The 15926-nt window shown below is 36.0% G+C and overlaps 2 protein-coding genes across 2 annotated transcripts; both read left to right on the forward strand.

Annotated features, from left to right (window-relative positions):
* The first annotated feature begins 86 nt into the window (after positions 1-86).
* Positions 87-13456, forward strand: Kr-h2 (transmembrane protein 33-containing Krueppel homolog 2). The gene is made up of 7 exons (XM_073089239.1): positions 87-236; positions 2863-3026; positions 4820-5004; positions 8149-8216; positions 10855-10988; positions 11511-11741; positions 12912-13456. The coding sequence occupies exons 2-7, from the start codon at positions 2866-2868 to the stop codon at positions 12913-12915; spliced, it is 783 nt and encodes a 260-aa protein (XP_072945340.1). The 5' UTR covers positions 87-236; positions 2863-2865; the 3' UTR covers positions 12916-13456.
* Positions 3412-4650, forward strand: LOC140754352 (uncharacterized). Its single transcript, XM_073089350.1, has one exon. It carries the CDS (start codon positions 3676-3678, stop codon positions 4489-4491), a length of 816 nt encoding a protein of 271 aa, XP_072945451.1. The 5' UTR covers positions 3412-3675; the 3' UTR covers positions 4492-4650.
* Positions 13457-15926: the final 2470 nt, after the last annotated feature.

Consider the following 15926-nt stretch of genomic DNA (forward strand, 5'->3'; position numbering starts at 1 on the left):
ATACAATATAAATAATTTAAAAAAATTGGCTGTTTTATGTCGAATCAAGGACAAAATATGTAACGAAAAAAATAAGAAATCGGATCGGCAACGTAGGTGTCAAAACGCGCTGTCATTTCGCAAATCATGTTCAAGGATTGCCGTGGTGGAATCTATCGAGAGTGATCAATTGAAACTACATAAAACCATCGTAATTGTGCGTGTGTGTGCTCTAGATCTAGCTTAAATTAATAAATGTAAGTATTAATTGGTCTAATAGGTTCCTTCAATACAATTTTGTGTATTATCAATACAACATTTTTTTATTTCAAATCTATATAATTAACGTATTTAATTATCCTTATGACTCGTTTTTTACGTCGTGTCAATGGATGCATGTAACATTTCACATTAAAATGCTCGCTGTTCGAAGGTTATCTAGTTAATCGCGTTAATAAATGAGTGTAGCGCGTTGAAATTTCGTGGTTGGCCTACTGAGCTACTTATCTACGTACTTTCATGTGAAACGCCTTCGTTTTTTCTGTACCTTGCTATGAAAATCTTGTTTTCCTCGATGTGACAAAATTTTTAATATCACCATAAAGGTGAGAAACATGCAGTAAAATTTTGGTTTAACCTATTATCAGACAATGGCTATCTACTGATAAGGACATTATCAAATAATATTCTGGTTGCTTCTGATCTTAGTGTTAATTAATATATTGTTTTTGTTTTATATGCATTGTGGTCTTAAATTACATTATATTTTTTATCACATTTTAAATCCAAAACATGATTCAATTGCACTTGAATTTGAATGATATAATTATAGTTAACGTGGAAAAATGTGCCAGGAACCAGTCTTAGGATGGACTTAAGAAATTTTCCTACCATTTTTAAATACCAATTTTTATAATTGATCGTTATATCTATCTAGATAGAATTCCCTTCAAAACATACACTAAAATTTTTTTAATTTATATTTCCATTAGTTGAAACAATAGCTAACAAATGATAAAGCTGTAATAATTAAGAGCAATAATAATTGAGTTAATGACCGCTGTTATACCTTATCTTGGTACTAAATCAAAAACAAATCCCATTGACATACTAGATGTAAAGAAAGGCTAGTAAACAAATATCCCGCTCAACTAATATCTTCATCATCAGGTAATCCAGTTTAGTCAATATTTTGGAGTGACCACAATTTTCTGAGTAAAACAGGTTTCTATATTATAATTTTACATATAATATAGAGACCTGTAATCATTATAATTTTACATTATCACTTGCTAAACGGTGATGGAAAACATCGCGAGGAAACCTGCATACCTAAGAGATTTATAAATAAAATCTCAAAGGTATGTGAAGTCTAACAATACGCACTTAGCCAGCATGGTGGACTATGGCATAATCCTACTCATTATGAAAAGAGACCCGTGCCCAGCAGTGAGACGGTAATGGGTTGTTGATGATGATGATGAATTTTACATAAAAAATAAGATTATTTGTTTTCAAGACTTGTTACAATAATAAATACAACAAAAACATTATAACAATATAATAATATAAAAAAGGGAATCAAATAATATTACCATATTTTAAATTAAATATAAAAAGCTACATCTAAATTGCTGTCCCTGGGATGAGTTCCCAGAATGCTGGCAGCATTCCCTCGTTGGATAGCGAGGCTAATTTGCTGTCCGAGGCATGTGCCACTTCATATGAGAGTCATATGTGTTGGCCAATCTATATGTAATCTAATAGTTAACTTTTGTTTAAAAAATAATGAGGTATATATACTAGCATAATTTTTTGGAATACCATATAAATTACATTTCATGAAATTCATAATTTTTTAGGTCCACTAATATCAATATAACCATGATTTCGGTTATTATACTATTTCTACATTACAAGATGCATATGCAAAGCATTTCTTGACTATAAAATGAAGTGTATGTGGCATGAAAACTGTGCATTAAAATTTTAATATAACTGTGTTACAGTTAGTTGAGAAATAAAAGTGAAAGCCACTTTCTCCAGCACACTTGCTGTAGATGTGATGCTACATTGATGCTTGACATGAATTTCCATAAGAAACTTTACATTTTGCTTTGTCATCTTATTTTAATAATTTATTTCCACTTCTAGTTTAACATTTAAGACTTTTTATATAGTTTTTATGTAGTGATGGTTTTTCAGACACTTTTTCGACTTTAATCACAGTTTTTAAGTTATTGTACAAGACATTCATATTCCAACGAAATTTACTAAGTATGAAAAGGGGTTGCTAAATATATAATATACTCTGTCACTCTTTGTACATAAACAGATTACATCTGTAAAAAAATCTGAAAAGATATCTATAATATATTGCCTCATTTATCAAGATAATGACTTATCATATTATTGTCATGCAATTTTTATCTATCTATCTATCTCAACATATTGATTAGATAAGTACAAAGATTCTATGAAATACTAGTTAATCCACAATGTGTTTATTTCTTTCATCATTAATTAATATTGATTGATTGAGGATCTGACTTCTACATTCCATGTTTAGTTAAGTTTGTTATTTAATCATTTTCTACTTTTATTTTTTGCTACTCATGGACATCTGGCATCAAATATAGGAATATTAAAGTCCTATCTGAGACATTTTAGAACAGCTTGGATCACTATTTCTTTCATACCACACCCTTCAAACCAGAACACAGCAGCACTCAACAATACTGTTATTAGACAGATAGGTGTGATGACGATGCTTCAAAAAACAAAAATGTTCAACATAGTCGTAGACAACATTAGATGATTGTGTCATTTTAATAAGATGATTGGTATTCTTGCATAGTATACATCACAAATATTTTCTTACAGACAATGGCCGACCAAGACCAGCAAGCCGGCGACACGGGCCCCCCAAAAGGCATTCCTGCCTTGAAAGCCCATGTCATCGCCAACAAAGTGGATGTGGCGCTGTGGGGCATCCGACTCCTCACTGTTTTATGCACTATAGGATATGTAATACCGATATTCAATAAGTAAGTACCATTGAATTTAATATTTATATTTCTTAAAATTATGTTGACTGTTGATGTTGACTAAAGTACATATTATTTGCATTAAATCTACTTTATTATTACTTTAGTAGTCAAATATATGTAGATAGATTATATTATACTATTTACATTTTACTCATACTGTAGTGTCTAAGCATCGAGTTCAAATAGATTAGTAATAATTATTATAATTTTAATATTAACAGAGACGCATGCAATGAGATATAAGTATATGATGGTGATTGTAATGTGAATATTATGAGACATTACTAGATTATTTATTAATTAAAAGTGTTATTAGAAAAAAAACTAAGTTGATTTATATGTATTCTTAACAACATATTCAAAAATAAATAAATCCGTCAAAATACACGACGCCCAGTTTGGTTTCAAACCCAAACTCTCTACTGAGAGCGCGATATTATGCCTCAAGCAGACCGTACAGTACTACACAGATAGGAAAACACAGGTATATGGGTGTTTCCTGGACCTATCTAAGGCCTTCGATCTGGTGTCCTATAAGATACTATGGCGCAAACTTAAGAACGAAACCAACTTAAGACCAGAGTTAATATCGTTGTTGCAGTACTGGTACGATAGTCAGTTGAATGTTGTTCGGTGGGGAAACGCGATGAGCGCTCCCTACAAGCTAGAGTGTGGAGTGAGACAGGGAGGGCTGACGTCATCGAGGCTGTTTAATATATATATGAACCAGCTGATTGAGAGGCTCAGCAGAGCCGGTGTTGGTTGCTCTATAGACGGTGTTCCGATAAATAATATCAGTTATGCGGACGACATGGTTCTGCTGAGCCCCTCGGTCAGTGGTCTTCGAAAACTGATAGCAATTTGTGAGGACTATGCTGGGGAGCATGGACTCAGCTACAATACAAAAAAGAGCGAGTACCTCATCTTTAGGGGAAAAAACAAACCCAGTCCGTTTAAACCTATCATTCGACTCTGTGGGTCTCCCCTGAAACAAGTAGCTGAGTTCAAATACCTCGGGCATGTGGTCACTGAACGTCTCGATGATGACAGTGACATAGAACGGGAGCGCAGGGCGATGTCAGTCCGGGGCAATATGTTGGCCCGCAGATTTGCACGTTGTACCACACAAGTAAAGCTGACCCTATTTAGAGCGTACTGTCAGACATTTTACACGTGCGGTCTGTGGATCGACTATACGCGGCGGGCTTACAGAGCCCTACGTGTTCAATACAATAATGTGCTGAGGGCGGTGCTGGGGAAGCCGCGATACTGTAGCGCGTCAGCAATGTTTGCGGACGCCCGTGTCGACGACTTCTACGCGATCGTTCGCAAGCGTACGGCTTCCCTGTTGTGCAGGCTTGTGAGCAGCGCCAACACTCTCCTCGGCACATTGGCGTATAAGCTGGATAGCCCTCTCTGGAGGGCCTGGAATGGTGCACACATTGGTACCAATAGACCGTAGAGTTATTTTCTTTTTTGTGTCTTATTTTTATTTTTATTTTTAGTTTTATTGTTATACGTGTGTGTGTTTTCTGTGTATACTAACATAGGTTAAGCTTAAACTGTATACTAACATTAAATATGGACAACCCTAGTCTGAAATAAAATTTTATTATTATTATTATTATTATATTCTTGGCAATCTTTAACATTATCTGAATAGTCACATTAACCATTGTGTAAACCAGAGTGAATAGTATTGTATTAACCAAATTAGATTGTAGTTCCCAAATCTTGCTTAGGCAATATATTAAGAGAAATGTAAAACAGAGATCACATATTGCCCCCAGTCCGGTATCAGCATTCTACAAGGCGTTGCTCGGCAATGCGGCAACATCCGCCCTGCGGTTACACCAGAGGATCCCTCCGCGCGAGATCGCCGTCTCCAGAGAGTTCCTGACGCGCTTCTTCCTCGAGGACAGCGCACACTACCTTTTCTACTCACTCATCTTCATGAACGTCGCGCCAAATCTATGTATCCTTTTGAAATTCTTCTAAACATAAATTTCATGGATTGGAATTGGTGTTTGAAGTTACATATTTGAAACAGGTAGTATGGACCCTTTCGTGGTTCGGCTGCCCTAGCATAACTGCCATATTTCTGCTTTTTAATAGGAGTGTCAAATGTGGTTTGGTTTCAAGAGCATGGTAAGAGAGAAACGCAACGTTTTAAATTAGTCCTTAGGGATAGTAACGCATCATGACCGATCCGACCTCAGGTGGGACTTCATCTTATTTGAGTAAATTACTTTTACTTTTATGAGTAACAGTGGCCACTTACTATAAGAGAGATTGGAAAAAATCCTAAAAAAGTATTTCTTACAGAATAAGGTAAGGTAAGGGTAAGGCTGTAGGAAATGTGACATAGGAAATAGAAGAAAAATATTTAGAAATGACTATTTGCAAAGGTGATTAATATGTGAATAGTTTGACTTTTCATGGTTTAGTTATGTAAACTTAGAAGTCAATTATTATTATGTCTATTGTCCTAAATACAAGTCGGCGATGTAGCTAACTAAATGAACAAGTTTTAAAATAATCCGCTATTTTAATTACCTTTTACGCAACAGCCTTTGTTCTTCTGTCTGTACCTATCTATTTACAATACTCATGACTGCAAATTAAACCATTTTTACGCCTCATTCTACTTTATTACTAACACTATCTGGAGGAATATTAGCGTGTTTTTTTAATATTTTTCTTTTTGCACTATTGTAAAAAAAAAGATTATACGTAAGCATTAAACTTTGTATCGATTACAGTAAATTTTCGTTGATATTCCTTAATTAATTTATTATAATATAAACACAATATTTATAACAAATAAGAATACTTAAACACGGGTCGACCTTCAGTTAACTTATTAATTTTCTGTACACAAATATTATTGTATCTCCTTATAAATATTCACGTCAAGGAAACAGCTTAATTTACGTAATTGTATAAATAACTACTATTTAATATAACAAACCCCAATACAATTTAGCTTAAAAAATTTATTGGATTTTTTTAATACATTGTAACATAACTTTTTTAAAATAAATATTTGCATATAGTATAACTTGCCAACGATCTCTTTGTCGCTTGTAGGTATTAGGAATTGTTTTTTGAATTTATACTTAGGTAGTTGTTTGGCGCGCATTTGGGAAAATCGTTAAATTTTACATTACAACACGAACGTCTACAATCACCACTTTAAAGTTGGTTAGCAAATGTCTCAAGTTTTACAACAAACAAAGTAGTATTTTGGTTTTTTTTTTATTAATTACGCCAAAATATGTGCGAACATAAGTACACGTAGCTTTTTTATTATTTTTACATGGGAAATAAGTTGTTACCTTATTGGCTTGGTTTCCCATTTAATCAGAAATTCCGATTTAGACAAACGGATGCGCCCTTTTAAGCCGACAGTGACGACATCCTCGAAACCGGCTTATTGTTTATATTACTATTAGGACATCCATTGGACATATTGAATCAAATCATCGTAATGGCCTTTGTATTTAGCCACTGTTCTATTCGAAGTTTAGGAAATACATTAATCAAGTATATTCATAGTTACCTTGTAATTCCGATAGTACCCAAAAAGGCAATGACAAAATCTTTTTCTGTTTTGTTTATCAATGTTTTTTTTCATTTTTTTGCTTTAATCTGTTGATTAACTTAAGTGTTAAGTAATATTTTTTGGTTAAATTCATCATGGTCGTATAATTCTTATTTAGTAATGTTTTAATATGTAAATAAACATGCAGTTGGTTAAGTAAAACGTCCTTGCCAGCCCTACGGCTTATTACATTCATTTAGATAAAGTTGACGCACAAATATTGTAATACTTTTAAACTGAATATAATACGGCCAACGTAGGTTATCGCTCAAGGTAGTCACAGATGCACAATGCCGTATCTCGGACACCGATTTTTCATACGATTTTCGACCCTCATACAACATATTTACACCGAGATGTCAAGGATAACTGGTTTTAGTTCTACCGGTATAATTTATTCAGACGTTACGTGTATTTACTTTGTAGCATCTTAAAGAATGTATGTATAATTTACCACAAAATTAGTAAAAAAAATATATTATACAAGTAATTACGACGTGAAAAAAATACATACTTGCAGCGAGTTACATATTAGTGAACAAGTTGACGCCCTGTTAGGTAGATGAATAAAAAGTTAAAAAATATTCTTGTCATAAAATGAAAATAGACAGAAACAACATTAAAATAGTGCTGTTTTAGAGGTAGAGGTGTTTATAATTGACATGTTACTTATACGTCGTTATACATGTCAGTGACAAATGAACCGCGTCCATTATTACAGGCAGGTTAAACCAGGGCTGTCCATCATAATAATTTTACATTTTTTTTTTATTACCCATAGATTAGAAAAGATACTTCGCCGCCTTAAAAGTGAATGAAGCCACAAACGGCTTATTAGTAAGTTCTTTTTTGAATTCTTGTCAAATAAAAACATCTTTAGAGAAAATTGACGAATAAATAACTAATACTGCGTAATTTCCATAATAAAGAAATAGATAATTATTACAAATATTTTAGGGACATTTAAGCAGGGAGACGTGGCAAAACTTTTTTACGCAACTATTTCAATTCTCAAAACTGGGTACATTTTCCTGTTAAGAGTGAGTAATCTTTACTAATCTATGTTATTACCCAATATTTTGCTTGACTATTCCATATAAATATAATATAGTAGTAAAATATGCGTTATAGTAACTAATATAAGTCTACTAATTAGCGGTGCCAACTACGAAGGTATCTCGAAATTTAGGGGAAAAAAATATTTAGAAAGTTTTAACGGGGTTAAATTGCACTTTTACTAGAGGGGGGATAAATTTTAAACATTTTGCCCGTCTTTGTTTTCCGCCAAATTTCAGAGACATGACCCTTTTTTGGATGGCAAATTGAGCAAAGACCTTTTTTTCTTCCACTTATACATGAATTGAATTTGTGTTGCTGTGTTTAAATTAAGACATTTTAATAAAGTTTTAGGAGGATTTTTCGAATTATTTGCAGGCAATTCACACAATGATGAATTCACGTTAAACCTTCTAAAATTCCAAGACTTCTTGTAAGCATTCCTTAACTCCAGAGCAGTGATACTGACACCTATCTTCCTGTTCGCTCTCCTGCATGCCGCGTCCTACTCTCTGACCATTCTTGACGTAAGTACTTTAAAGTAATTATATTTAACTTTTTTGCTCAAAATACGGATTTTATTTACTTGTGACTGTAGCACAGTGTTCAAAATAATTGTATATTATTTTTATGACATTAACACAATAATTATGCTGTAATTATCTTGATATTTATGATCAGTGAACACGTTTAATATGTTACGTATATTATATTCTTATATTCTCACACAATATAAAAGTATAGAATACAAAAAATGTCAAGTGTGTACAAAGTTACCATTTACATTTTTTTGTACAGGTAAAGCTTGTTTCAAGGTCGTTATACTGTACAGTACTACTATTAACTACTACCGTTATGAAGTATTTTTAGTTTAAGAATTAGAGTAGTGTTATGTGAAAAATTGTTTAACATTGGTACATGTTTTTAAAGATTGAAGCTCTGTCTATAAGGACAGTGAAGCCTATGTTTCAGTATTTCTAATTAACTTCTATTCTTACTATTACTCCAACTACTATATAGAACTCCTCTTGTAGGCATTTGAAGGCAATGTCCTTTTTTTTTTTTTTATATATAACCTAACGATAAGGCAGACGGGCTACCTGATGGAAAGCAGTCACCGTCGCCTATGGACATTTGCAACACCAGAGGAGTCGCCAATGCATCGCCGGCTTTGAAGGAGAGCTCTTTTTACACCGCTCTTGAAGAGCCCCATGTCATAGTCCTGAGGGAATACCTCAGGAGGAAGTTCATTCCACATTTTGCACGTACGCGGCAAAAATGAACGTTCAAACCGAACCGTGGAGGACCGCCACGGGTCCAGTTGATGTGGATGGAACTTCATCCTTCGGCGAGTGGTGCGATGAAGGAAAGGCGACGTGGGCACCAGATCAAACAGTTCCTCCGAACACTCACCATTGTAAAGCCGGTAGAACGCGCAGAGGGAACCTATGTCCCTCCGCAGGCTTAAGGGTTCTAACCGATCAGAGATCGCTGGGTCATCGACGATTCGCACCGCGCGTTTCTGTACGGAGTCAAGTGGGTTAAGCTGGTATTGTGGTGCCCCTGCCCAGAGATGCGAGCAGTACTCCATGTGGGGCCTCACTTGCGCTTTATAAAGCAGAAGGAGTTGCCCCCCAGTGAAGTACTCCTTGGCTCTGTTCAGGACACCCAATTTCTTTGAAGCCAACTTGGCTTTAACTTCCAAATGACCCCGATACTGCACGTCAGACGAGATGTCAACTCCCAGGATCCCTACACTTTTATCAATGGTGAGCGAGGTATTTTGGAACTTAGGCGCTATGACGAATGGGGTTTTTTTAGCGGTAAACGCGCAGACTTGTGTCTTCGTGGGGTTGAACTCAACAAGGTTAAGACGACCCCATTCCGAGACCCGCTCCAGAGAGTTCTCGATTTCAGACACAAGTCGGATTCTGCTTTCTTCCACGAATGTCCGAGAGGCGTTCGCACGGCCTGTGTACACAGCATCTCCCGTGCTATCATCTGCATAGCAATGAATGCTACCGGTTTGTAGCAGCATATCATTGATATGCAGAATAAAGAGCGTGGGAGATAATACAGACCCTTGGGGCACGCCAGCGTTGATGAGCTTCGTGTCTGAGCAACACCCGTCGACTACGACCTTAATATGCCGCTCAGACAGAAAGCTGGCTGTCCATGTGCACAACCTCTCGGGAAGACCGTATGATGGTAACTTCGCGAGAAGGGCCCTATGCCAGACCCGGTCAAAGGCCTTAGCGATGTCTAGGCTTACAGCCAATGCCTCCCCGCTGCTTTCAATAGCTTGTGCCCATCGATGAGTAAGGTACACTAGAAGATCACCAGCTGACCGGCCCTTGCGAAAACCATATTGGCGATCGCTGTCCTATTGATTTATGTTCAGTAATCAAAAATTTTATACAAATTTCATCGACATTGTATAGACAATGTCTGTATTATTCATTGTAGGTAAATTTCTAGAGGTTCTACCGTGTGTTAGAAATATATTCAAATTATTTAATTACAGTATTATTTTAATTATTTATTTTGTGTTATTTTAATAATAATAATTGCCGATTTATATAGTCATTGGCTGGTATAGTCCGCGTAAAACTGCTAGTCCACTCTGAGTATAGAAATGAATCGCGTCACTATAGCAAATTGTATGACAACACCTGCTCGCAACAACTTCAGAGGGGACTACCAGTTTGGCGCAGACTATACGATTGTATGAGTTAGCATAAAAAAGAAAACGAACGCTCTTGACGTTTGAGTTGTATTTTGAGCAGGAATAATACAAGTTGTAAATTGGATCAAGAAATAGTTTATTTTATTACGTGATTCAAGTGGACTGAAAGCTTACCTATGTGCGCCAAACTGCTAGTCTGCTCTGAATATAGAAACGAGTCGCGTCGCAATAGCAAATTGTAGATATTAGCGGGACGAAGACAGCGCGGGATCCTTCCCTACACCCGTCTGCTGCGCGCTATCGCCCACGGGTACATAGCGCAGTTAGTGTACCCTTACGTTGTTAAGGAGTACATATATGCTTGTAGTTGAGTTCGACCGCAGTGGCTCTCTGACTGACACCTGCGCGCATTAACCTCAGAACGGACTTGAAGTTTGGTGCGGACACTACATACTAAAATCGTTCCCATGTGATTACAGACACTGGGCCAGAACTCGCTGTGGGTGGCGCGGCTGCTGATCTCGCTGGTGGAGTTCCAGTCGCGGAACATCCTGCGCGCCGCCGCGCTCGCCGAGATCGTACTGTTCCCGCTCGTTGCGCTCATGGCTTTCGTGTGAGTAACGTTTTGTAAACGGCGAATGGGAGATATAACACATTGAGAACCTATAGGTGTTGGTAATATTTTGAAAGATCAAGGGACATAATAACGTCCTCTCATGTCTCATAGTTGCGCATGACTATTTCTACGCAATTTAAGGGTTTTAGAGTATATAGCACTATGTTCCTTCACTGTGAATTCGTAGAAGAAAGGAGGCTTACTTGTATGGGTTGCTACATTACTCATTATAAGGTTAATGATTGTTTCCGATGATAAATCAGGACTAGGGTCTAGTCAACTAAACCCTATGTATTTGTTAATTCAATGTATGAAAACATCCTTAAAAATTTGTGGTGATTTTACCTGAAATCATATAACGGCTTAGTGCTGGAAATCTATGGAGGGGGCTGAACCGCTTAACTTCCTTAAATAAAAACTGTTTAGTTATATTCTTTCTTTTCATATGCATTTTACTTTATGAGAATGTTGTTGAAGGACTTCAGAATTGATATCCCTATCGTATCTATATATCCACAGCGGGTACTGCGGCCTGCTGACACCGTTCGTGTACTACTACTTCGTGACGTGGCGCTACGCGTCGCGCCGCAACCCGTACACGCGCAACACGTTCCGCGAGCTGCGCGCGCTGGCCGAGCGCACCGCCGCGCGCCCCGGCATGCCGCCCGCCTTCCGCGCGGCTATAGGAGCGGCCGTGACGCTAGTCTGCCGCATGGCGCCGCCCATGGAAGCCGCGCCAGAACAACAGCAGTGAGTGTTACTGAAACTAAAAAAAAACGTAAACAAAAAAATAAAATAAAGGCTAAAAAAACCAAATTGAAACTAACCTAAAAAAAACTATAGTATCGCAACGGCTATTCTACCCGAAAGACAATAAAAATAAAACAAGCGAATAAGACGTACCATATTATATTATGCATCATTTTGCCATAAACGACACTAGGAATTCATAAACGTTTATACATACCTCACGCGTCAAACTAGCGGACGGTTTATTGTCCGGAAAGTAGCGGGTGCGTACTAGGACTACTAGGGCTGTAGCAACGTACACGCGCAACATGTTCCGCGAGCTACGCGCGCTGGCCGAGCGCACCGCCGCGCGGCCCGGCATGCCGCCCGCTTTCCGTGCGGCTATAGGAGCGGCCGTGACGCTAGTCTGCCGCATGGCGTCGCCCATGGAGGCCGCGCCAGAACAACAGCAGTGAGTGTTACCGAAATAAAAAAAAACTAAACTAAAACTAAATTAAACTAAACTTAACTAAACTAAAAAAACTATAGTATTGCAACGCCTATTCTACAGGAAGAACAATAAAATGACCCAATAAGACGTACCGTATTATATCATGGATCATTTTGCCAAAAGTGACACTAGGAACCCATAAACGTTCATACGCACCTCGCGCGTCAAACTAGCGCACGGTCTATTGTCCGGAGAATAGCGAGTGCGTACTAGGAGTGTAGCAACGTACACGCGCAACACGTTCCGCGAGATGCGCGCGCTGGCCGAGCCCGCGCCCGAACAACAACAGTGAGTGTCCATAACGTGCACACTCTGCCCAAAGGGCAATTAAACGAGCGATAAAACGTACCGGCTTCATGAGAGTCATAATTTCGCATCACTGTATAAGTTACTTTTGTCCACGTCCCTAAATAAGGACAAGCATATATAAGATACTTTCGTCCACATCCCTAAATGAAGACAAGCATAGTGACACAACACAAATTAAAAATTACAACTAACGTAGGTGAATTTCAAATTTTTAGAATCTTTTAAGACCATTAAAATCATTGACACACTATTAATAACAATATTTGCTTGAAATTCAACAATGATTCTATTGACAATATAATCTATTACTACTATCATTATATGAATTTCTCAAAAAATTTAAACAATTTATGTTATTTTTATCATTGCAGGTAAAATGGATATCATTCAGTGAATGGCGAAAAATCATCAGATACATCACTGTTTGTTGAAACGCAATTTATCTAATACTTTAATTAAGTCAAACTCTATGTAAATCCAAGTATTGACTGGACACAAAACTACAAATACTTCCTTTATACATATTCCCTAAGCTTAATAATAATCAATATACATTGTACGTAGATGGATAAGTAAATGGACTCCTAATACATGTCATACCCTTTTTAAGCTATGCATATATGAATATATTATTGGTGTCATTGTATGGTGCCAAGTCTCATAAGAGAACTATTAAAATTACTACCGATTTGGAGTCTATTTAGATACCTTCGTCTATGACCACATATCACGCTGTTACGCTGGACTTGTTCTGATTCTCTACATTTTTATTTTGTGGTGCAATATAGTTTTTATCGAGTGCAATGAAAATGAGGTGTATAGATTACAGGCTTTCAATAAGTTTTAATTTAATGGAAAGCCTTTGGATATATTTATGCAGGTGCTGTCAGTTTGCTCAATATTTAAAATGAATGTAAGAGCGTTTTCAGATTATCCGATCCGATATCGGTGTCGGACGACGATAGCCGACATCCGATAGCCGACACCATGTGCTATTTTCACATATTTCCGACAAAATCGTTCCGATACGGCCATTTGCTCGATAGCTTAGTGCGGACAGGTCATCATGGCAGACTATAATAGAAAACTTTATTTGCTGTGTCTCTTATATTTGAGACGCAAAAAAAGATCTGTTCACAGACAGTATTGGATACATCCTATTGTGGAAGCTAGATATTCAGAGGGAGCATTTTACACTCTTTTTAGCAAGCTACAACACGCACCTAGAAAGTTTTTTAATTACTTTCGTATGAGTGAATCCACATTCAATTATTTGCTAATTCATCTCACAAACAGTATCAAAACAGCTCAAAATGGCCGCCGCGCATCGGGCTCTACGCACACAGAGACAATTTAGATTCACGTAGAGCACACATACAAACATTATCGCCCGACGGCTCACGGGCGTCCGATGGTGTCGCCAGCATATCGCTGTCGGCTCCGATATCCGATATCGGAACGGACAATGTGAAAGGCAGGTACATGTTTCATACATTTTACTTACCCCGATATCGTATCGGCGTCCGATACCGATATCGGATCGGATAATGTGAAAACGCTCTAAGAGTCCCGAAAGTACGGCGTAACTTCATGGCGTATTAAGATGACTTATGACAGCTGACAAAAGTGGTAATTACAAAATTGAAACAACTTTAACATACTTTCATAAAATTACACTGTTTATATATTTAAGGGATGTATCTTTCCCTTATTAGACAAAAATGTTTTTTTTTTATTTATTTCTGTCGTTTGCGTTATCATTTTGTAAGCTGTTATGTGATAAGAATATATTATTTGTAATACATATTTTTTATTCATTTTTCAACTATTATTTACTTCAAAAAATTTACAGATCCTGCATTTCTAGGTCTCGTCGTATGTATTGTTTAAGTAATTAACTATAGTATTGTATGACGGGATTGGAGGATGGTATTATTTAAAGTTGTTTTGTTTTAGGATGAACAAACAATTTTGGTCCAATTTATGTTAGTGATTAGGGAAAGATAGGTTTATAATGGTTAGGAAATATTTGGAGGGAATTAATTACCTTAAGTTATTTTTATGTTACGTTACTTCCGAGTCCGTGGCCGATTTTAACTTATATAAATAATCTAAACTATAAAACATAATATTATTATACAGGGTGAATCTCCATAAAGTGCACATATTGAAACAGGTAAAATTAAACCGCATTTTGTCGACAAAAAAAATAAAAAAAATAATAAAAAAAATTTTTTTGGGTTTTACGACCTTTTGAAGTTTTTTTTTTGGAATTGTGCACCTAAAGTAAATAAATCACTATAACTTTTGAACTAAAAGAGTTATCATGTTCAAACAAAAATTACAATGAATGCCAATTATAGGCCATACTGATCCATGAAAAAAACAAAACAAAAAAGCTTATCTTCCCAGAAAAAAATAGTCAGATTAGTGTGAAAAAAGCAATTTTTTTAGGTTAAATTTCAGTAATCGTGAATTTCCTCAAAATAATCTAGGCTTTTTATTTTATTTTTATTATTTAATGTAATTCTACGTCGTATTAGCTTTCAAACACTAAAAAAAGCATGCCTCTAACTTAAGTATAAAGTTTCCTACGAGCGCTTAAACAAAGGCAGTTTTTAAGGGTGTTGGTAATAAATAACATTTTTAATACAAACTAGTGTTTTTTTTTTAATTATTAAAGATTTATTTTATTACAGTTTTATCACTTTAATATCGTCAAAAATAAGAAACTACCATGAATTTACCATTGAAACATATTTTTGATAGTTTTCTTTGTTTATATTTTGGACATCTAATTATGGGTCGGACTATACCAGTTTTATTAGGGCGCACGTGCGTCGCGTCATGAGTATCTTTTTGAAACGTTCCTAGCAAACTTTATACTTGAGTTAGAGGCGTGTTTTTTTTAGTGTTTGAAAGCTTATACGACGTAGAATTGCATTAAACAATAATAAAAAAATAAAATGCCTAGATTATTTTGAGGAAATTGATGATTACTGAAAATTTTACCTAAAAAAAGTGCTTTTTCGCACTAATCTGACATTTTTTTCCTGGGAAGATGATTTTTTTTTGTTTTTTTTTTTCATGGATCAGTACGGCCTATCATTGGCAATCATTGTTATTTTTGTTTGAACCTGATAACCCTCTTAGTTTAAAAGTTATAGCGATTTATTTACTTCAGGTGCACAATTCCCAAAAAAAAATTCAAAAGGTCGTAAAACCCAAAAAAAATTTTTTTTTTATTTTTTTTTTATTTTTTTTGTCGACAAAATGCGGTTTAATTTTACCTGTTTCAATATGTGCACTTTATGGAGATTCACCCTGTATTATTCGTTTTTTAAGCTGCTATACAACCGATTACATATTTATCATTCCATGTGTAT

The sequence above is a fragment of the Epargyreus clarus genome, unplaced genomic scaffold (genome assembly GCF_041222505.1).
Source record: "Epargyreus clarus isolate Ecla_fem2 unplaced genomic scaffold, WU_Ecla_fem_2.2 ptg000029l, whole genome shotgun sequence".
Classification (NCBI taxonomy): Eukaryota; Metazoa; Arthropoda; class Insecta; order Lepidoptera; family Hesperiidae; genus Epargyreus; species Epargyreus clarus.